The sequence below is a fragment of the Salvelinus fontinalis genome, chromosome 23, assembly GCF_029448725.1.
Source record: "Salvelinus fontinalis isolate EN_2023a chromosome 23, ASM2944872v1, whole genome shotgun sequence".
NCBI classification, from domain to species: Eukaryota; Metazoa; Chordata; class Actinopteri; order Salmoniformes; family Salmonidae; genus Salvelinus; species Salvelinus fontinalis.
Genome location: NC_074687.1, coordinates 23,172,141 through 23,193,829, shown reverse-complemented (window position 1 = coordinate 23,193,829; position 21,689 = coordinate 23,172,141). Strand labels below are relative to the sequence as shown.

Genomic DNA, 21,689 nt, shown 5'->3' with positions numbered 1-21,689 from the left:
GGAGACCCATGAGGCAGCGCACAATTGGCCAAGCGTTTTCCGGGTTTGGGGTGGGTTTGGCCGGCTGGGATGTCCTTGTCCTATCGCGCTCTAGCGACTCCTTGTGGCGGGCTGGGCACATGCTGACTTCGGTCACCAGCAGTACAGTGTTTCCTCCAACACATTGGTATGGCTGGCTTCCGGGTTAAGCGAGCAGTGTGTCAAGAAGCAGTGAAGAAGCAGCTTGGCGGGTCGTGTTTCAGAGGACGCATGGCTTTCGACTTTCGCCTCTCTCGAGTCCGTACGGGAGTTGCAGCGATGGGACAAGATTGTAACTACCAATTGGATGTCACAAAATTGGGGAGATAAAGGGGTACAAAAGTACAAAATGAAACAAAAATAAATAAATTAATGTATAATTCTGGGGCCTCCCGAGTGGCGCAGTGGTCTAAGGCACTGCATTGCAGTGCTGATGCACCACTACAGCCGGGAGCCCCACAATTGGCCCAGTGTTGTCTGGGTTAGGGGAGAGTTCGGGGATTTCATTGGCTCATCTCGCTCTAGTGACTCCTTGTCGGGCTGACCGCCTGCAAGCCGATACATTGGTTTGGCTCGCTTCCGGGTTAAGCGAGCGGTGTGTTAAGAAGCAGCGAGGCTTGGCAAAAATGCACACCAAATGCTTTTGGGAATTTGGGCAGAAACAGTTAATGTTGATCCACTGAGGCAAAAAGGACAATGTCAGAGTTTAATTCAATAAGAGAAAAGCTGCGAAATGGAGAGTTGAAATAAATAGGAGGGCCAGAATAGTAGCCTAATGTTTGGGAAAGATGTGCTAAAAGAGCAGTGTTATGTTATGCTATGTTTTAAAGTTGACAGCTCCTTTGCTTCGCTGTTAGTCAAGTCAATCTTTTAGGGTATTTAAAGTGCATATTACAAGGTCTCATACTCTTTACAGAGGAAATAAATAATAGCTTTATTAGGTCGATAAGTCAAGTGTTTGGTTTGTGTTGTGACTCATGTTGGGTTTGTGTTGTGATCTCTAGGTATCTGGACTCTTGGTGCAGGATTACAGTCATGAGTACAGCCACTGGAACTCTGTCAAGTCCCTGGGACAGTGGCTACAGGAGGAGAAGGTTGTAGAGACAGCATTACAGACCTTCACGCCGTCTAACATAGTCAACATAACATAAGTCCCCAGCGTTACAGTTCTCATTAGTGGTGGGTCCGCCCTCAAAAAGGAGATTTTCTTTTTATTAATTGAGAAATAAAATAACTTTTTTGAGTGCAGACCCACTACTAATGAATTTGATGTTTTACTTTTGGCTAATGCACCAGTTCTGATTACAGTGGTTTAAAGAACCTCTTGAAAACCGACTCATTTTCTAACAGCACTACGTCTTACTTCTCTAACAGCTCTAAGTCTTACTTCGATTTTAATGTTGTCAAATGGCAATTAGTATTTTCTCATATTATTTGAAAGGTCCCTGCATTGTTTGGAGTGGATACTAGGATGCTGACCAAGATCATCAGAGACAAGGTAAAAGTGTTTTTACTGTAAGCCTTGTCTTATTAATTCCAAGATGGCTTAGCAGTTCAGACGTCATTTTTGTCCTCGTACTGTCTTGTCCTGTATATATATATTTACACCTTCTTCGCATATCTTTTATATTTTTTTTATTATCCAAGAACTCAACTACAAAAGCTTTCCTGCAACCCGCCTCACCAATTACAACAAAAAAGTATTATTTACCTCAAATCTGAAAATCCACAGTGAAGCTAACCAGGGGCTAATCAGAAGTTAACCAGAAGTTAGCCGAAAGCTAGCCGAAAGCTAATTTGAAGCTGCCCAGAAGTTAGCCGGCTTGCTGGCTAGCGTTGGTGTTTCAGCTGCCCACGTTTTGTGGTCATCAGCTATTCCTTTAGCTCGATAATCTACCGGCACTTTTGTGCAACGCGACTCGGACCGGAGCATACCGGGCCTTTTTTTTTCTCTCAGTTTCCCCGGATTTCAGCCGCAGGCTCTGGACATGTGCACCTTGATTTCGCAGCTAGCTAGCTGCAAACCATGTGACTATTGGCTTACGTCGATCCCGGAGCAAACTTAAATTATTCCGGAGCTAGCCAGCTGAGGAGTTCCATCAGCCATTCCTGGGCTACAGTCACCTATCCGGACCCGGGTTTTTTTTTTTGCTGCAGATACGGAGCCCCACCGGGCCTTCACGATTGACTGCCGACGTTATCTGCCCGAGGGAGTTATCCAACTGGCACCTCCGTCGCGACGTTACCTGAACGCTCACCTGGGGCCCGCTAATCGTTAGCTGTCTTATCGGCTGCTATCTTAATAAGTATTTCGGACAATTTTTTTTATTTTTTTTCTTGGGTCACTATATCTATTTTGCCAATTGGATTGATCCCCTCTACAAGACACGGAACCCCACTAATCTACCGACGGAAACGCACGAGGTGTCTAAAAATAGACCTCCATCCTATGCTATCTTGCTACCGATAGCCATCTTCCCGGCCAGCTGTCTGGATCGCCGTGACCCCAACCAACCTCTACTCACTGGACCCTTATTGATCACTCGATTAAGCATGCCTCTCCTTAATGTAAATATGCCTTGTCCACTGCTGTTCTGGTTAGTGTTTATTGGCTTATTTCACTGTAGGGCCTCTAGCCCTGCTCACTATACCATATCCAACCTTTCATTTCCACCACCCACATATGCGATGACATCACCTGGTTTCAATGATGTTTCTAGAGACAATATCTCTCTCATCATCACTCAATACCTAGGTTTACCTCCACTGTATTCACATCCTACCATACCTTTGTCTGTAAATTATTCCTTGAAGCTATTTTATCGCCCCCAGAAACGTCCTTTTACTCTCTGTTCTAGATGCTCTAGACGACCAATTCTCATAGCTTTTAGCCGTACCCTTATCCTACTCCTCCTCTGTTCCTCTGGTGATGTAGAGGTGAATCCAGGCCCTGCAGTACCTAGCTCCACTCCTATTCCCCAGGCGCTCTCTTTTGATGACTTCTGTAACCGTAATAGCCTTGGTTTCATGCATGTTAACATTAGAAGCCTCCTCCCTAAGTTTGTTTTGTTCACTGCTTTAGCTCACTCTGCCAACCCGGATGTTTTAGCCGTGTCTGAATCCTGGCTTAGAAAGACCACCAAGAATTCTGACATTTTCATCCCCAACTACAAGATTTTCAGACAAGATAGAACGGCCAAAGGGGGCGGTGTTGCAATCTACTGCAAAGATTGCCTGCAGAGTTCTGTTTTACTATCCAGGTCTGTTCCCAAACAATTTGAACTTCTACTTTTAAAAATCCACCTCTCTAAAAACAAGTCTCTCACCGTTGCCGCCTGCTATAGACCACCCTCTGCCCCCAGCTGTGCTCTGGACACCATATGTGAACTGATTGCCCCCCATCTATCTTCAGAGCTCGTGCTGCTAGGCGACCTAAATTGGAACATGCTTAACACCCCAGCCATCCTACAATCTAAGCTTGATGCCCTCAATCTCACACAAATTATCAATGAACCTACCAGGTACCACCCCAATTCCGTAAACACGGGCACCCTCATAGATATCATCCTAACCAACTTGCCCTCCAAATACACCTCTGCTGTTTTCAACCAAGATCTCAGCGATCACTGCCTCATTGCCTGCATCCGTAATGGGTCAGCGGTCAAACGACCTCCACTCATCACTATCAAACGCTCCCTGAAACACTTCAGCGAGCAGGCCTTTCTGATCGACCTGGCCGATGTATCCTGGAAGGATATTGATCTCATCCCGTCAGTAGAGGATGCCTGGATATTTTTTAAAAATGCCTTCCTCGCCATCTTGAATAAGCATGCCCCATTCAAGAAATTTAGAACCGGGAACAGATATAGCCCTTGGTTCTCTCCTGACCTGACTGCCCTTAACCAACAGAAAAACATCCTATGGCGTTCTGCATTAGCATTGAACAGCCCCCGTGATATGCAACTTTTCAGGGAAGCTAGAAACCAATATACACAGGCAGTTAGAAAAGCCAAGGCTAGCTTTTTCAAGCAGAAATTTGCTTCCTGCAACACAAATTCAAAAAAGTTCTGGGACACTGTAAAGTCCATGGAGAATAAGAACACCTCCTCCCAGCTTCCAACTGCACTGAAGATAGGAAACACTGTCACCACCGACAAATCCACTATAATTGAGAATTTCAATAAGCATTTTTCTACGGCTGGCCATGCTTTCCACCTGGCTGCCCCTACCCCGGTCAACAGCACTGCCCTCCCCTCTGCTACTCACCCAAGCCTTCCACATTTCTCTTTCTCCCAAATACAGTCAGCTGATGTTCTGAAAGAGCTGCAAAATCTGGACCCTTACAAATCAGCCGGGCTAGATAATCTGGACCCTTTCTTTCTAAAACTATCTGCTGAAATTGTTGCCACCCCTATTACTAGCCTTTTCAACCTCTCTTTCGTGTCGTCTGAGATTCCCAAAGATTGGAAAGCAGCTGCGGTTATCCCCCTCTTCAAAGGGGGGGACACTCTTGACCCTAACAGCTACAGACCTATATCTATCCTACCCTGCCTTTCTAAGGTCTTCGAAAGCCAAGTCAACAAACAGATTACCGACCATTTCGAATCCCACCATACCTTCTCCACTATGCAATCTGGTTTCAGAGCTGGCCATGGGTGCACCTCAGCCACGCTCAAGGTCATAAACGATATCTTAACCGCCATCGATAGGAAACAATACTGTGCAGCCATATTCATTGACCTGGCCAAGGCTTTTGACTCTGTCAATCACCACATCCTCATCGGCAGACTCGACAGCCTTGGTTTCTCTAATGATTGCCTCGCCTGGTTCACCAACTACTTCTCTGATCGAGTTCAGTGTGTCAAATCGGAGGGTCTGTTGTCCGGGCCTCTGGCAGTCTCTATGGGGGTGCCACAGGGTTCAATTCTTGGACCGACTCTCTTCTCTGTATACATCAATGATGTCGCTCTTGCTGCTGGTGATTCTCTGATCCATCTCTACGCAGACGACACTATTCTGTATACTTCTGGCCCTTCTTTTGACACTGTGTTAACAACCCTCCAGGCGAGCTTCAATGCCATACAACTCTCCTTCCGTGGCCTCCATTTGCTCTTAAATACAAGTAAAACTAAATGCATGCTCTTCAACCGATCGCTGCCTGCACCTGCCCGCCTGTCCAACATCACTACTCTGGACGGCTCTGACTTAGAATATGTGGACAACTACAAATACCTAGGTGTCTGGTTAGACTGTAAACTCTCCTTCCAGACTCACATCAAACATCTCCAATCCAAAGTTAAATCTAGAATTGGCTTCCTATTCCGCAACAAAGCATCCTTCACTCATGCTGCCAAACATACCCTTGTAAAACTGACCATCCTACCAATCCTCGACTTCGGTGAAGTCATTTACAAAATAGCCTCCAAAACCCTACTCAATAAATTGGATGCAGTCTATCACAGTGCCATCCGTTTTGTCACCAAAGCCCCATATACTACCCACCACTGCGACCTGTACACTCTCGTTGGCTGGCCCTCGCTTCATACTCGTCGTCAAACCCACTGGCTCCAGGTCATCTACAAGACCCTGCTAGGTAAAGTCCCCCCTTATCTCAGCTCGCTGGTCACCATAGCAGCACCTACCTGTAGCACGCGCTCCAGCAGGTATATCTCTCTGGTCACCCCCAAAACCAATTCTTCCTTTGGCCGCCTCTCCTTCCAGTTCTCTGCTGCCAATGACTGGAACCAACTACAAAAATCTCTGAAACTGGAAACACTTATCTCCCTCACTAGCTTTAAGCACCAGCTGTCAGAGCAGCTCATAGATTACTGCACCTGTACATAGCCCATCTATAATTTAGCCCAAACAACTACCTCTTTACCTACTGTATTTATTTATTTATTTATTTATTTTGCTCCTTTGCACCCCATTATTTCTATCTCTACTTTTTTCTATCTCTACTATCTCTACTTTTTTTACTTTTTTTTACTTGCTATATTGTATTTACTTCGCCACCATGGCCTTTTTATATTTTTATTTATTTATATATATATATTTTGTTTGTCTTCACCTCCCTTATCTCACCTCACTTGCTCATATTGTATATAGACTTATTTTTCACTGTATTATTGACTGTATGTTTGTTTTACTCCATGTGTAACTATGTGTTGTTGTATGTGTCGAACTGCTTTGCTTTATCTTGGCCAGGTCGCAATTGTAAATGAGAACGTGTTCTCAATTTGCCTACCTGGTTAAATAAAGGTGAAATAAAATAAAAATAAAAGCCAGAAATGGCCTATAGGGCAGGATCTCCTGTCTATGTAGCTTGAGGCAGCTTGATGTACAAGTACACTGTTACTGCTTTACTCTGATTTTATTTAAAAAACATGACTATTTGTCCTCTTGAAGAAAAAAGCTGTTTTTGACAGAAAATGTGTCTCTTTATTTTGTGACCAGGGTACAGTGTTGGGGAAGATAGAGTTTGAGGGCCATCCAATAGCGATATCAGACCCTAACCAGCAGAACATTGTAGCAGAAGTCTCAACAAAGGTACGTTCTGACTGCTATACGATCAAGTGTATGCTGTTATTATGGATATGATTCTGCTGCAAAACATATTCCCCCTGTTGATGATGATGATATCCTTTCATTGTTCTTGTATGTTTCCAGGAGACCAGAGTGTTTGGGAAAGGTAACCCCATCAAAGTGGTTGCTGTTGACTGTGGCATCAAACACAACATCATCAGGCTGCTTGTTAAGGTGAGAAAGGGAGACTAGAGGAGAAAGTTCACCATTGATCACTGACCTCATCTCTTCTGGTCCGTAGGTGATACAACTTAGACTACAGTAGGGCTGTCCCAACTAAAATAAATCTTGGTTGACTGAAAGTGGTCTGTTCTTTCGACCAATAGATTGGTCAACATTTTTAAACGTGTATTTTTCCGTATATAGACACATTGTGTTTTAATAAAATAAACTATATGCATTGAGCTTGTCCGATGCTTAATCTTACGCTTTGATGAAATAAGACAAATGCCTCAAGAGGGCACCAGAGATCTAGATAATCTCCCCCTGCTCCTGCTGGCTTTCGCAGATTCTGCCATTACTCTCCTGAAGTTGCCGGTAATAGGCTACAAGAGGAGCCTGCAACCTTTTTCATGTGGAATGCCAGGTTGTCTTACAATTTCTACCGATCTGCCTGCCAGTTCTGGTTTTCATATGCACATTTTCGTGAAACAGTTTCATTTAATTTATAATGACTTCTCTATATCAGAGTTGCAAAGATAAAGCCATATCTCAGACTGGCCAATAAAATTAATAGATTAAGATGGGCAAAAGAACACAGACACTGGACAGGGGAACTCAGCCTAGAAAGCCAGCATTCTGTAGTCGCCTCTTCACTGTAGACGTTGAGACGGGTGTTTTGCGGATACTATTTAACATTTCTAAGCAACCCCAAACTTTTGAACGGTAGTGTGTGTATATATATATATTTGTTACTGCTCGACTAAAACAATCTCGGTCGACCAGCAGCCTAACGACCAAACAATCAACGAGTCGACCAATTGGGTTCAGCCCTAGACTACAGTATGACCCTGTGGGTTTGTGTGTGAAATAAAGAATGAAAGATGTTATTTTAGAGTACCATAAATACTGACCCTGGGGTAGTCACTAACAGCAGCATGAATAGAATTGATGATAATAAGTGTCTCTCTGTCTGTATGCTGTAGCGTGGTGCTGAGGTCCATCTGGTGCCCTGGAACCAGGACCTGATGAGTCTGGAGTACGATGGCCTGTTTATCTCCAATGGCCCTGGGGATCCCTCTCTGGCAGGAGACCTCATACAGAACGTCCGCAAGGTAACATTACCAGCTGCCTATTGCACTACAGAGGGAAGAGAATTAGATGAAGAGAACAGTTTACAAAGGACTTATAAAACCATTTAGGTGTGAAGTGTTACCATGATAAAAGATGTTAGCATTGCCAGATGGAATTTCATCCAAAACATCCTCAAGGTACCAGCTGCCCATTGGACTACAGAGCAACGTTTGTGTTGTGATTGCTCAAAATACATCTGAGTCATACTTTATTAGCGAGTGCTTGCCGCCTTTTGATTTCTTGTAAACTAATTGTTGTAAACTAGTTTGAAAGTGGTTTCATACGACTACATTATTCTCATTATTGCTGTCCCTCTGGTCTATTCCCCTTCATCCTACCACCTCCCTGGCTGTGTTGTTCATCCCTAGGTCCTGGAGAGTGACCGGCCACAGCCTGTCTTTGGTATCTGTATGGGCAACCAGATCACAGCACTGGCTGCAGGGGCCCAGTCCTACAAACTGCCCATGGGTAACAGGTAAACTACACATGCATTGCAGGTAGGGCTGTTGCAGTGACCGTATTACAGACAGTCATTAGTTATGACCGCATTAAAATTCCATGTGACCGTTGAGTCAGTGTTCTCCTCTGACTCAACGGACATGTGTTGGTCGTACCCAACAACCATCATGTCGCTAATGGCCTGATACTGAGGACTCTATTGTCCCTATAACCCAGGGATGGGCAACTGGTGGCCTGCGGCCCATCTTTTGAAGGCCCTCTGATCAATTCCATGACCACCGCAGCCCTTCATTGCAGGACACGTATTAGTGTCCTTCTTGCCAGCTGATTCTTTCATCATTAGGGTCTTGCTCTGTTGAAGTTAACCCTCTACCTTAGGGGAATTGAAGAGATATTAGAACTCTATAGGCTGATTTCCTGGACCTAGCTTAAAACTTTTACTGCCTCAGAAACCCGGATCCGTGATCACCTCCCACCCCCCCCACACTGATTAGCATCACTAGCATAGCGTCACATTTAAATAGTAGCATCTAAATATCATTAAATCACAAGTCCAAGACGCCAAATGAAAGATACAGAACTTGTGAATAAAGTCACCATTTCAGATTTTTAAAATGTTTTACAGGGAAGACAAAATATGTAAATCTATTAGCTAACCATGTTTGCAAAAGACACCCTTTTTCTTTATCCAGCATTTTTTCTCAACACCAGTAGCTATCACCAATTCGGCTAAACTAAGATATTGATAGCCACTAACCAAGAAAAAACCTCATCAGATGACAGTCTGATAACATATTTATGGTATAGGATAGGTTTTGTTAGAAAAATGTGCATATTTCAGGTATAAATCATAGTTTGCCATTGCAGCCACCATCACAAATCTCACCAAAGCGACTAGAATTACTACAGAGAGCAACGTGTATGACCAATTTACTCATCATAAAACATTTCATAAAAATAGACAAAGCATAGCAATGGAAAGACACAGATCTTGTGATTTCAGACAATATTTCAGATTTTCTAAGCGTTTTACAGCGAAAACACAATAAATCGATAAGTTAGCATACCACATGTGCAAACGTCACCCCAGCATGAATTCAAGCCAAAGGGAGCGATATCGTTATCATCGCCAAAAGATATAATTTTTTTCACTAACCTTTTCAGAATTCTTCCGATGACACTCCTGTAACATCATATTACAACATACATATATTGTTTGTTCGAAAATGTGCATATTTAGCCATAAAAAAACGTGGTTATACAATGAAAATAGTAGCAAATCAAGCCTCAACATGTCGGACGCCATCTTTCATAGTGATCTAGTTTAATCGAAAGCTAATCATATACTTGACTAAAAAATACAGGGTTGATAGGAATCAAAAGACAAATTAGTTCTTAATGCAATCGCTGATTTACATTTCTAAAATTATCCTTACTGTGCAATACAGGGTTCGCCAAGCGAAGCTATAGCAAACAAAATGGCGGAATATGCGTTTAAAATATTTCGACAGAACAACGATTTATCATATTAAATATTTCTTACTATGAGGTGATTTTCCATCAGATTCTTGGGCAATGTATCCTTTCTTGGGTCTAATCTTCTTTTGGTCGAAAGATGTCCTCTGTCTGTCGAAATGCCCACTAACGTTCGACCGGGACCCCGAAACGTGCCCAAAGCTTCAAAGAGCATCACATAGAAATTCCTCAAAATCGCACTAAACGGATATAAATTGCTATAAAACGGTTTAAATTAACTACGTTATGATGTTTCTAACTCCTATATCGAATTAAATTACAGACGGATACATTTCACGTTGATAACCAAGCCTTTGAAAATGGCATCCCGAGGTCCTCTTCTGCGTAATGGCCAGAGTCGAAAGGGGGGCTACCCTCACTCCTTGGCCTTTTATAACCTCTGAGAGCTACGCAGAAAGCCCATTCCACTTCTCATTGGTTACTGACATCCAGGGGAAAGCGGGTGCAGTTCATGTCGTTCCATAGGATACACACAGACCTTAAAAACTGATCTGAAACCAGAGCTTCGCTCTCAGACCTTCGCACTATCTGTCATGGATTTCGCTGTAGAAAGAGTTCTGGGTCACCCACAGACATAATTCCAACGTTTTATGAAACTAGAGAGTGTTTTCTATCCAATAGAATTTATAATATGCATATTGTACGAGCAAGAATTGAGCACGAGGCAGTTTAATTTGGCGACACCCAGAAAAAATAAATGCTAACTGCTCCCCCTATTGACAAAAGGTAAGACTAATTCTGGACTAAAAAGCACTTTCAATGGAGATACTATATTTAGCATTATTTTTAGTGTAGGAGTAGATTTCATCTTGGTCTGGGAAACTGGCCCTCTAAGTCTGTGGCTACTAAGATGTAACTACATATAATTTGTAATTATGTTTATTGTTCTCCAGAGGTCAGAACCAGCCTGTACTCAACGTGATGACGGGCCAGGCCTTCATCACAGCCCAGAACCACGGTTACGGCATTGACAGCACCTCTCTACCACCTGGATGGAGCCCGCTGTTTGTTAACGCCAACGACGGAACCAACGAAGTCTGCTTTGTGTTCTTAATTACTTACTTAGGGGGCCCATCACTCTTCAGGGAGCATAGGCCACTGACGACACAAAACGCACTCTTGGGTTTTGTGATAGCTACAGCATGATTGTTTTGAACGATTAGGTTCAGTTGTATTTATTTGTCTTAGCTCCGTACTCTCTTGAAAACAAACATTGTTACCGAATGGATGGACTATACTGGTTAAAGAAAGATGAAGTGAACTTCTACCTAAGTTTATTGCTATGTTTGTTTTACAACAAACTTAGTCATTCAAAACTTTATCTTCTTGTTGTGTCCCAGGGCATCATGCACGACACCAAGCCAGTCTTCACGGCTCAGTTCCACCCAGAAGCTAAAGGAGGACCTACAGACACTGAGGTAAAGCTGCTCTACAAACGGATACAATTAAACTATTGATCACTGCAAACTGCACCACTGCATCCATTATAAGTCCCTGTTGTGCCTTGGCTAGTTAAGTACACAGGAAATACTTTTTCCTGCGGAGGATGGACAGTCCACAGTAGAATTCAGACAAAACTATCCTTTCTGTGATTCATAGTTAATTTTCACTGTCTTTTTTGCAGTTCCTATTTGATGCGTTCATATCCCTGATAAAGAATGGGAAGGAGGCCAACATTGTATCAGTCATGCCCAAGAAGCCTGCTATCCCACCTAGGACTCAGGTAAGATACTAACTAATGAAAGAAATCATTCTACTTCATCAAGATAGAGGGCCAAAAATCTGTATGCATTTTTCATGTGCGATTCTACTTTGTGGCTCAGTTGGTAAGAGCATGGCGTTTGAAACGCCAGGGTCATAGGTGAGGGACGGCTCATAATAATGGCTGGAACGGAGCAAGTGGAAACCATGTATTTGATAGCATTCCACTGATTCCGTTCCACTATTACCATAAACGCATCCTCCCCAATTAAGGGTGATGTACAGTATATAAACATACTAACATGTATGTACTAATACTCAGTGCTTGACTTGGACTGAAATAGGTACCGTTAATCATTTTGAAGTGCGGGTCTGTTTATATTTAGGTGCAGGAGCTCCACAATACTTTTGAGCTAATATTTTATAAGAGGTGCAGGAACTCAAGCAGTAGAACATTTGAGGTGTCCGTACTCCGCTCTGGTGAGCTCCTGCCCAAGTCAAGCGCTGCAAATACTGTATTATTGATGTGTCCTTGTGTTTTTCTTAATGCAGGTTTCCAAGGTGCTGGTGCTGGGGTCTGGAGGTCTGTCCATTGGTCAGGCTGGGGAGTTTGACTACTCTGGATCACAGGCCGTCAAAGCCATGAAGGTGAGAGGGCCTAGGCGAGCCAGTCAGGAGAGGCTGAACCAGATCCGATCAAGATTGTCCAAAAGTTACAAAAAAAATAAATAGTTACTTACAACAAACAAAGAAGCAGAGGCTCACATATGCATTCGGAAAGTATTCAGACCCCTTGACTTTTCCAAATTTTGTTACGTTACAGCCGTATTCTAAAATTGATTAAATAGTTGTTTTTCCTCATCAATCTACACCCAATAATGAAAAGGCTAAAACAGGTTTTTAGACATTTTTGCAAATATATTAAAAAAGGAAATATCACATACATAAGTATTCAGACCTTTTAGTCAGTACTTTGTTGAAGAACCTTTGGCAGCGATTACATCCGCGAGTCTTCTTGGGTATGATGCTACAAGGATGGCACGCCTGTATTTGGGGGGTTTCTCTCATTCTTCCCTGCAGATCCTCTCAAGCTCTGTCAGGTTGATTGGTGAGCGTCGCTGCACAGCTATTTTCAGGCCTCTCCAGAGATGTTCGATCGGGTTCTGGCTGGGCCGCTCAAGGACATTCAGAGACTTGTCCCGAAGCCACTCCTGCATTGTCTTGGCTGTGTGCTTTGGGTCATTGTCCTGTGGGAAGGTAAACCTTTGCCCTAGTCTGAGGTCTTGAGTGCTCTGGAGCAGGTTTTCATCAAGGATCTCTCTATACTGTGGTCCGTTCATCTTTCCCTCGATCTTGACTAGTCTCCCTGTCCCTACCACTGAACAACATCCCCACGGCATGACGCTGGCTCCACCATGCTTCACCGTAGGGATGGTGCCAGGTTTCCTCCAGACGTGATGCTTGGCATTCAGGCCAAAGAGTTCAATCTTGGTTTCATCAGACCAGAGAATCTTGTTTCTCATGGTCTGAAAGTCCTTCAGGTGCCTTTTTGGCATACTCCAAGTGGGCTGTCATGTGCCTTTTACTGAGAAGTGGCTTCCATCTGGCCACTCTACAATAAAGGCCTGATTGGTGGAGTGCTGCAGAGATGGTTGTCCTTCTGGAAGGTTCTCCCATCTTCACAGAGAAACTCTGGAGTTTTGTCAGAGAGACCATCTGGTTCTTGATCACCTCACTGACCAAAGCCCTTCTCCCCGATTGCTCAGTCTGGCTGGGCTGCCAGCTCTAGGAAGAGTCGTGGTGGTTCTAAACTTATTTTGCAGTCTCATAGCAAAGGGTCTGAATACTTATGTAAATAAGGTATTTGTTTTTTATTTTTTGATAGATCTGCGAAAATGTCTAAAAACCTGTTTACTCTTTGTCATTATGGGGTACTGTGTAGCTTGATGAGGAAAACATGTATTTATTCCATTTTAGAATAAGGCTGTAACTTAACAAAATATGGAATAAGTCAAGGGGTCTGAATACTTTCTAAATACACTGTATTTGACTTGTTTTTTAGCTTGGTTTGTTTGTGCAGTACAGCCAACTCCTATAGTCATTGTCATGATAGCAGAGAATACAAACTTAAACCAGGCTATGTGTGTATGACAATCTCCACAAATGTCTTCAGTCAAAACGAACATCAACATTTCTGTGTGTGTGTGTGTGTGTGTGTCTTCCCTCCTTGCGTGCGTGTGTGTTCCAGGAGGAGAACGTGAGGACGGTGCTGATGAATCCGAACATAGCATCGGTGCAGACCAACGAGGTGGGGACTAAACAGGCTGACTCTGTCTACTTCCTGCCTGTCACGCCTCAGTTCGTCACAGAGGTCATTAAGAGCGAACGACCTGACGGCATCCTGCTGTCTATGGGAGGACAGACTGCTCTAAACTGTGGTGAGTTAGGGGTGTGTGTGTGTGTGTGTGTGTGTGTGTGTTTTTGTGTGTGTGTGTGTGTGTGTTTTTGTGTGTGTGTGTGTGTGTGTGTGTGTGTGTGTTTTTGTGTGTGTGTGTGTGTGTGTGTGTGTGTTTTTGTGTGTGTGTGTGTGTGTGTGTGTGTGAGCGGACCTGGACTGGAGCGCGGTGCGAGTATCCCAAAAGCTGGAGTGTTGGCCTTCTCGTCTGCTCCAATTTCACTCCAGTTCTGCTCCAGTAGCACTCATTTCACTTCAGGAGCTCAGGGCATGCCCGGCACTGCTTGCATTTGTAGGCTGCTTGTGTGCTGCTATAGCCCATTGCTTTAGCTACTGTCATGGAGTTTACTAAATATTTTCATAAAGAAACACACAGGTGCAAAATCAAGATGAGTTAACAAGATGAGGACCAAGAGAAAGAGCGAGTGGTGATGTAGTGTCCACAACTAAAGAATCATTGGGAATCTGAAAAGACACATATCGTAAAAGCATGATGGTGTATTAGGTGCACATGCTAACAGAAAGGAGCAAGGTGGGTAGCTAGCTAAGTGTGTCATTGTAGCAAAATTATTTATAAACGAGCAATCAAATCTCTTAAGTTTCGTTCATTTTGGTTCTATTATCTATACGATAGACTATCATTGATTTCTGCCCAATAGGCCTGACATATTACCTCTTTCAAGGAGCTTTCGGTTTTGATAGGATTTTTCTGCCTAAAAAACATTAGGTCTACCTAAAGAAAGAAAAAATCTAAGCAACTCTGTAAGCACTGACAGGATATTCTCCACTGCTGGCCTGCTCTCCAGGCACCATCGCATGAGCCTGAAGCTACAGACTCTGGCCAAACTCCTGTTTCTTAAAGTGAATTCAAATCACTTTAAGCCTAATTCAAATCATTAAGCCTAATCAAATCATTAAGCCAAATTCAAATCATTAAGCCTAATTAAGCCTTTGTTTCATTTTTATTTAATTCTAAGTAAGTCACAGCCTATATGCGCAATTTATAAACTATAATTATTTAATACAATGAAATGTTGTTTAAATGCTGAGCGTTTAGTGTTCCTGCCAGCCTAGTGTGTTGCACTCGCAAATGCTTCACAATGTAATTCTTTGTCGGCTATAGCCTTGAAATAATAGGCTAATAATGTAGCCAAAACGATTCATTTTCTTTCCTTCTCCTGACTTATTTAGTGTTTTATGTGCTGTTTTAATGCAACATGTAGCCTATGTGAAATGATGAGCGCTTCTTACGGTCACATTTTCATGTTTATTAAAACACTTTTCATTGAAATCATAGGGTTTGGTTTCAGTACTTCAAAACCAAGTGGCAGGTCCAGGTAGTCACAAACATAGATGGTGGCAGGTCCAGGTAGTCACAAACATAGATGGTGGCAGGTCCAGGTAGTCACAAACATAGATGGTGGCAGGTCCAGGTAGTCACAAACATAGATGGTGGCAGGTCCAGGTAGTCACAAACATAGATGGTGGCAGGTCCAGGTAGTCACAAACATAGATGGTGGCAGGTCCAGGTAGTCACAAACATAGATGGTGGCAGGTCCAGGTAGTCACAAACATAGATGGTGGCAGGTCCAGGTAGTCACAAACATAGATGGTGGCAGGTCCAGGTAGTCACAAACATAGATGGTGGCAGGTCCAGGTAGTCACAAACATAGATGGGTGTTGGTTAAATGGTGCTTCTAATGAATTGAGCGAATTTGGAGTAGCAGTATTTTTTCCCCTGTGAGCGAGGTGTGGTTTTTAGTGGAGCGGTTGGAAAGGACGTGGAGCGCCAGTGCACCGCTCTGTGAGCGATGAGTGGGATTTCCGACCGCTCGACTTCGCTCACATTCTCTGGTGGGTAGGTGGTGTGTGTGTGTGGCGGTATATTGCTACCCGTTGAAGGACAGACCGCTCCCAACTGTGGTGAGTGTGAAGGTGGGGGTGTGTGTGTGAATACATGTGCCTTCTATCTGACTATTACACCTACACTCTGAAGTCACATGCATTCTCCCATCTCTCTCTCACGTGTGTTTCCCTGTGTGTCTGTGTGTTTGTGTAGGAGTGGAGCTGTTCCAGAGTGGGGTACTGCAGAAGTATGGGGTGAAGGTGTTGGGGACCCCTGTAGAGTCCATTATGGCTACTGAGGACAGACAGCTGTTTGCTGACAAGCTCAACGAGATCAATGAGAAGATCGCTCCCAGCTTCGCTGTGGAGACGGTGAGGCTTCTAGACAAACACAAGTCACATCAACAACAATGTTCTGATTTAGTTTTTCGCTCTCAACCTCACATCAGGGGTAGATCTCAAAATTCTTCCCCCTTTCCTTGCATCCACTCTCCTCATCTCCTTGCTTCCCTTTTTGTGAAAGAGAGGTGAGGAGAGGACGGCAGAAAGGACATGAGGAAAGAAATTTTAGATTCAACCCAGGTGTAGGCATTTATAGGTATAAGGTGCAGACCCGGGCTCAAATACTATGAAATATTTTGAATTAGCCTTCCCAGAGTGCCAAATGTGTAGCATTTGGAGTTCTAGGACTTGTCTATTGGTCCGGTAAGCCTGTCAAGCACAGCTAAAGTATTTTAAATGATTTCAAATAGTATTTAAACCCAAGTCTGGTAAGTTGCAGAGCGGAGTTGAATAGTGTAGTGTGATGTAAGGACGTTGTTTGTCCTATAGGTGGCAGATGCCCTGAAGGCAGCGGATCAGATAGGCTACCCTGTCATGCTACGTTCTGCCTATTCCCTGGGCGGACTGGGCTCAGGACTCTGTGCCAACAAGGACAAGCTGGAGGAGACCGCTCGGAAGGTAGGTCAAAAGACTTGTTGAGGACACAAGACCCATTCAGGCCTCTTATGCATGTATCTTTTTGACAAGCTGGCTAGGCCGGGCATATGAATGGCAAACCGTCTACTCAATCTACTCAGTAGGTCAAAGATCAATTCAGTGTTAGCCTAATCATGAATGCTGGGTTGTGTTCAGGCAGTCACAATGTAGCAAATTGTTTAAAAAAGTTGTGAACTAGAAAACGTGTGTGTGTTTGTGTAGGCCCTGGCGATGAGCTGTCAGATCCTTGTGGAGAAGTCTCTGATGGGTTGGAAAGAGGTGGAGTATGAAGTAGTCAGGGACATCGCTAATAACTGTGTCACTGTCTGCAACATGGAGAACTTTGACCCCCTCGGCATTCACACAGGTATTACAAGCACATGCACGCACGCACGCACACCCACCCACACACAGACGAAGAGACAGACAACGAGGAGGAGGTCAGTGATCTGGCAGTGCGGTTCCAGGACAAAAACCTCTCCCTCAACGTCAGCAAGACAAAGGAATTGATCGTGGACTACAGGAAACCGGGCAGAGCACTCCCCCCATCCACATCGACAGGGCTGTAGTGGAGCGGGTCGAGAGCTTCAAGTTCCTCGATGTCCACATCACTAAGGACTTAACATGATCCAAACACACCAACACAGTCGTGAAGAAGGCACAACAACGCCTCTTCCCCCTCAGGAGGCTGAAAAGTTTTGTCATGGGCCCTCAGATCCTCAAAAAGTTATTCAGCTGCGACATTGAGAGCATCTTGACTGGCTGCATCACCGCTTGGTATGGCAACTGCTTGGAATCACTGTGGCAGAGCTCCCTGACACCCAGGACCTCTATACCAGGTGGTGTCAGAGGAAGACCCTAAAAATTGCCAGACTCCAGCCACCCAAGTCATACACTGTTCTCTATGCTACCGCACGGCAAGCGGTACCGATGCACCAAGTCTGGAACCACCAGGACCCTGAACAGCTTCTACCTCAGACCCATAAGACTACTAAATAGTTAACCAAATAGCTACCCAGACTATCTGCATTAACCCTTTTTGCACTAACTCTTTTGACTCATCACATACGCTGCTGCTACTGTTTATCTATCCTGTTGCCTAGTCACTTTACCCTTAACTGTATGTACATATCTACCTCAATATAGCCAAGTTATCTTTACTCTTTGTGTGTTTGTTCCTTGTGTTATTATTTTTACATTTTTCTCTCTGCATTGTTGGGAAGGGTCCGTAAGTCAGCATTTCACCATCACCTGTTGTTTACAAAGCATGTGACAAATACAATTTGATTTGATTTTGACAGACAGACACCCACATACACATTCTTTCCACTCTAAATCAAATCAAATTAAATCAAATTGTATTTGTTACATGTGCCGAATACAACAGGTGTAGATCTTACCGTGAAATGCTTACTTACAAGCCCTTAACCAACAATAGAGTTAATAAAATATTTACTAAATAAACTAGTTAAAAAAATTAAGTAACACAAGAAAATTACATAACCATAACAAGGCTATATACAGGGGGCACCTGTACCGAGTCAAGCGGGTATAGAGGTTAGTCGAGGTAATCTGTAAAGTGACTATGCATAGAATCTATCTTCTCATTGGTCTGTTTGTCTACTCTCTCTCACCCCAGGTGACTCTATTGTGGTGGCCCCCAGCCAGACTCTGTCCAATGAGGAGTACCACATGCTGCGTGAGACGGCCATCAAGGTAGTGCGTCACTTGGGCATCGTGGGGGAGTGTAACATCCAGTACGCCCTTCACCCTGGCTCTCTAGAGTACTGCATCATAGAGGTCAACGCTCGCCTCTCACGCAGCTCTGCCCTCGCATCCAAGGCCACCGGGTAAGACGCTTGTTTTGCCAGCCTGATCACTAGAAATACACTTTGATTTCGGACACTTGAAAAGGTCCTGAGAACATCGACATACAGTGCATTCGGAAATTATTCAGACCCCTTTACTTTTTCTACATTTTGTTTTGTTACAGCCTTATTCTAAAATTGATTACATCTTTTTTTTGCCCCTCATCAATCTACACAATACCCCATAATGACAAAGCCAAAAACTTTTTTATAAATGTTTGTGTATATATATAAAAAACTGGAATCAGATTTACATAAGTATTCAGACCCTTTACTTAGTACTTTTTGAAGCCCCTTTTGCAGTGATTACAGCCTTGAGTAGTCTTGGGTATGACGTTACAAGCTTGGCACAAATGTATGGTAGTTTCTCCCATTCTTCTGCAGATCCTCTCAAGCTCTGTCAGGTTGGATGGGGAACATTGCTGCACAGATATTTTCAGGTTTCTCCAGAGATGTTCGATCGGGTTCAAGTCCGGGCTCTGGCTGGGCCACTCAAGGACATTCAGAGACTTGTCCCAAAGCCATTCCTGCGTTTTCTTGGCTGTGTGTTTAGGGTCGTTGTCCTGTTGGAAGGTGACTATTCGCCCCAGTCTGTGCGCTCTGGAGCAGGTTTTCATCAAGGATCTCTCTGTACTTTGCTCCGCTCATCTTTCCCTCGATCCTGACTAGTCTCCTAGTCTCTTCCTCTGAAAAACATCCCCATAGCATGATGCTGCCACCTCCATTCTTTACTGTAGGGGTGGTGCCAGGTTTCCTCCAGACGTGATGCTTGGCATTCAGGCCAAAGAGTTCAATCTTGGTTTCATCAGACCAGAGAATCTTGTTTCTCATGGTCTGAAAGTCCTTCAGGTGCCTTTTTGGCGGCCTGTCATGTGCCTTTTACTGAGGAGGTGCTTCCGTCTGGCCACTCTACCATAAAGGCCTGATTGGTGGAGTTTTGCAGAGATGGTTGTCCTTCTGGAAGGTTCTCCCATCTCCACAGAGAAACTCTGGAGCTCTGTCAGAGTGACCATCGGGTTCTTGGTCACCTCCCTGACCAAGGCCCTTCTCCCCGATTGCTCAGTTTGGCTGGGCGGCCAGCTCTAGGAAGAGTCTTGGTGGTTCCAAACTTCTTCCATTTAAGAATGTTGGAAGCCACTGTGTTCTTGGGGACCCTCAATGCTGCAGACATTTATAGGTACCCTTTCCCAGATCTGTGCCTCGACACAATCCTGTCTCTGAGCTCTACGGACAATTCCTTCGACCTCATGGCTTGGTTTTTGCTCTGACATGCACTGTCAACTGTGGGACCTTATATAGACAGGTGTGTGCCTTTTATAAATTTGCTAACATTTCCTACCCTGTTTTCACTTTGTCATTATGGGGTATTGTGTTTAGATTGTTATGTTACAGCCTTATTGTTCCTCATCAATGTGGGAAATATATCGAAATCGTTTACTCCAATTAGGGTAGGGGTGGTAGGGTTAGGGGAAAATAAAGTAAAATATATTTTAAAATATATATTTAAAATAATATAGTTACAAAATAATATATGGGGGGATTGGAAATGATGCAGACAATTACATTGATGGAAGCCATAATCTAGCTGCAATATTAATGCTGACCCCCCCCCCACCCCCTGAAAAAAGGGTTATCCATAAAATATTCCTTACACAGTGTACTACTTTTGACCAGGACCCATAGGGTCTGTCTAAAGTGCAGTATTGCAGTACAATAGTATCTCAACTCTCCTAACCCACTCCCCATGCTCCCTCAAGGTACCCCCTGGCGTTTGTTGCAGCCAAGCTGGCTTTGGGCATCCCTCTGCCGGAGATCAAGAACACGGTGTCAGAGAAAACCACAGCCTGTTTCGAACCAAGCCTGGATTACATTGTCACTAAGATCCCTCGCTGGGACCTCGACCGATTCCAGGGCATGTCCCGAGAGATAGGCAGCTCCATGAAGAGTGTTGGAGAGGTACGGGACACACACGCGCTCCGCTTCAAGGGGGATACTGCCATATTGCTTTCACACCTATTTTATCCTCTCGTATCTACACGTAGTGCTTAGGGGGTAGGAGCTAGGGGTTGATTTGGCATTCAGGGATAGCCTACTTAATCTTGACTTCTGTTCAGTTTACCATTAATAGATGTAGGGAGTGATAGGGATGACTCTAAATGAAACCTGTCTGTCTCTTTATCTTCTTGTTTTAACATCTCTCTCTCCCCCCTGTGCTCTCAGGTGATGGCTGTTGGGCGTACGTTTGAGGAGAGCATGCAGAAGGCTCTGAGGATGTGCCACCCCTCTGTGGACGGGTTCATGCCCCGCCTGCCCCTCAACAAGCCTTGGTCTGCTCAGCAAGACCTACACCAAGAGCTGGCTGTACCCTCCAGCACACGGGTTTTCTCCCTGGCCAAGGTAGAGACACCACATACAGTGTTAACTCGAAATGACACAACGACAAAGTTCCAGTTTAACAAAGTTTACTATACTATATGAACACACTACAAGTAGCCATCACACTCGAGGCTAGGTCCAACAACGACCAAGACCTCCTGCGCATGCGCACTCTTGACTGAGTGATAGCCCCGTAATAACAGAAATATAGGGATACTTAAAACATGAACTTAACAATCTCCCCCTTTTCTTTAAAGACAAATAAAACATCAACAACATAATTAAATGTCCAAGTATTATTCAAGATCCCCCATTACAAATGGGTTGTGTGACAGTTTTTATTTGTATTACTCAAGCTGCCACTTTCCATTACTGAGACCCTGTAGGAGCGAGAGCCTGTAGGAGCACAAGACCGGATGCTCCTTTTTTAGTCAGACAGTCAGCAAGCTTTTCCTTTGTGGTTGACCACAGAATCCTCTGGATTCTCTGTGCTTGAATAAGTTCCTTGATGCTGCTAATCTCAAAGTCTTTTCTCTGACAGATTTGGTTGACTTCACAGCATCAACTAATGTGTA

The 21,689-nt window shown here is 44.0% G+C and overlaps 1 protein-coding gene across 1 annotated transcript in view; it reads left to right on the top strand.

Moving 5' to 3' along the window:
• cps1 (carbamoyl-phosphate synthase 1, mitochondrial) overlaps nt 1-21,689 on the top strand; it is a 119,033-nt gene that overhangs the window by 12,005 nt on the left and 85,339 nt on the right. Inside the window, exons 4-20 of the mRNA XM_055878266.1 lie at nt 1,023-1,112; nt 1,460-1,516; nt 6,475-6,567; nt 6,688-6,777; nt 7,749-7,877; nt 8,265-8,371; nt 10,785-10,926; nt 11,232-11,309; nt 11,516-11,614; nt 12,145-12,240; nt 13,841-14,030; nt 16,107-16,264; nt 16,724-16,852; nt 17,093-17,237; nt 18,510-18,720; nt 20,496-20,694; nt 20,959-21,135. Of these exons, the coding sequence (XP_055734241.1) occupies nt 1,023-1,112; nt 1,460-1,516; nt 6,475-6,567; nt 6,688-6,777; nt 7,749-7,877; nt 8,265-8,371; nt 10,785-10,926; nt 11,232-11,309; nt 11,516-11,614; nt 12,145-12,240; nt 13,841-14,030; nt 16,107-16,264; nt 16,724-16,852; nt 17,093-17,237; nt 18,510-18,720; nt 20,496-20,694; nt 20,959-21,135 (2,190 nt within the window). The remainder of the gene's footprint in view (nt 1-1,022; nt 1,113-1,459; nt 1,517-6,474; nt 6,568-6,687; nt 6,778-7,748; nt 7,878-8,264; nt 8,372-10,784; nt 10,927-11,231; nt 11,310-11,515; nt 11,615-12,144; nt 12,241-13,840; nt 14,031-16,106; nt 16,265-16,723; nt 16,853-17,092; nt 17,238-18,509; nt 18,721-20,495; nt 20,695-20,958; nt 21,136-21,689) is intronic.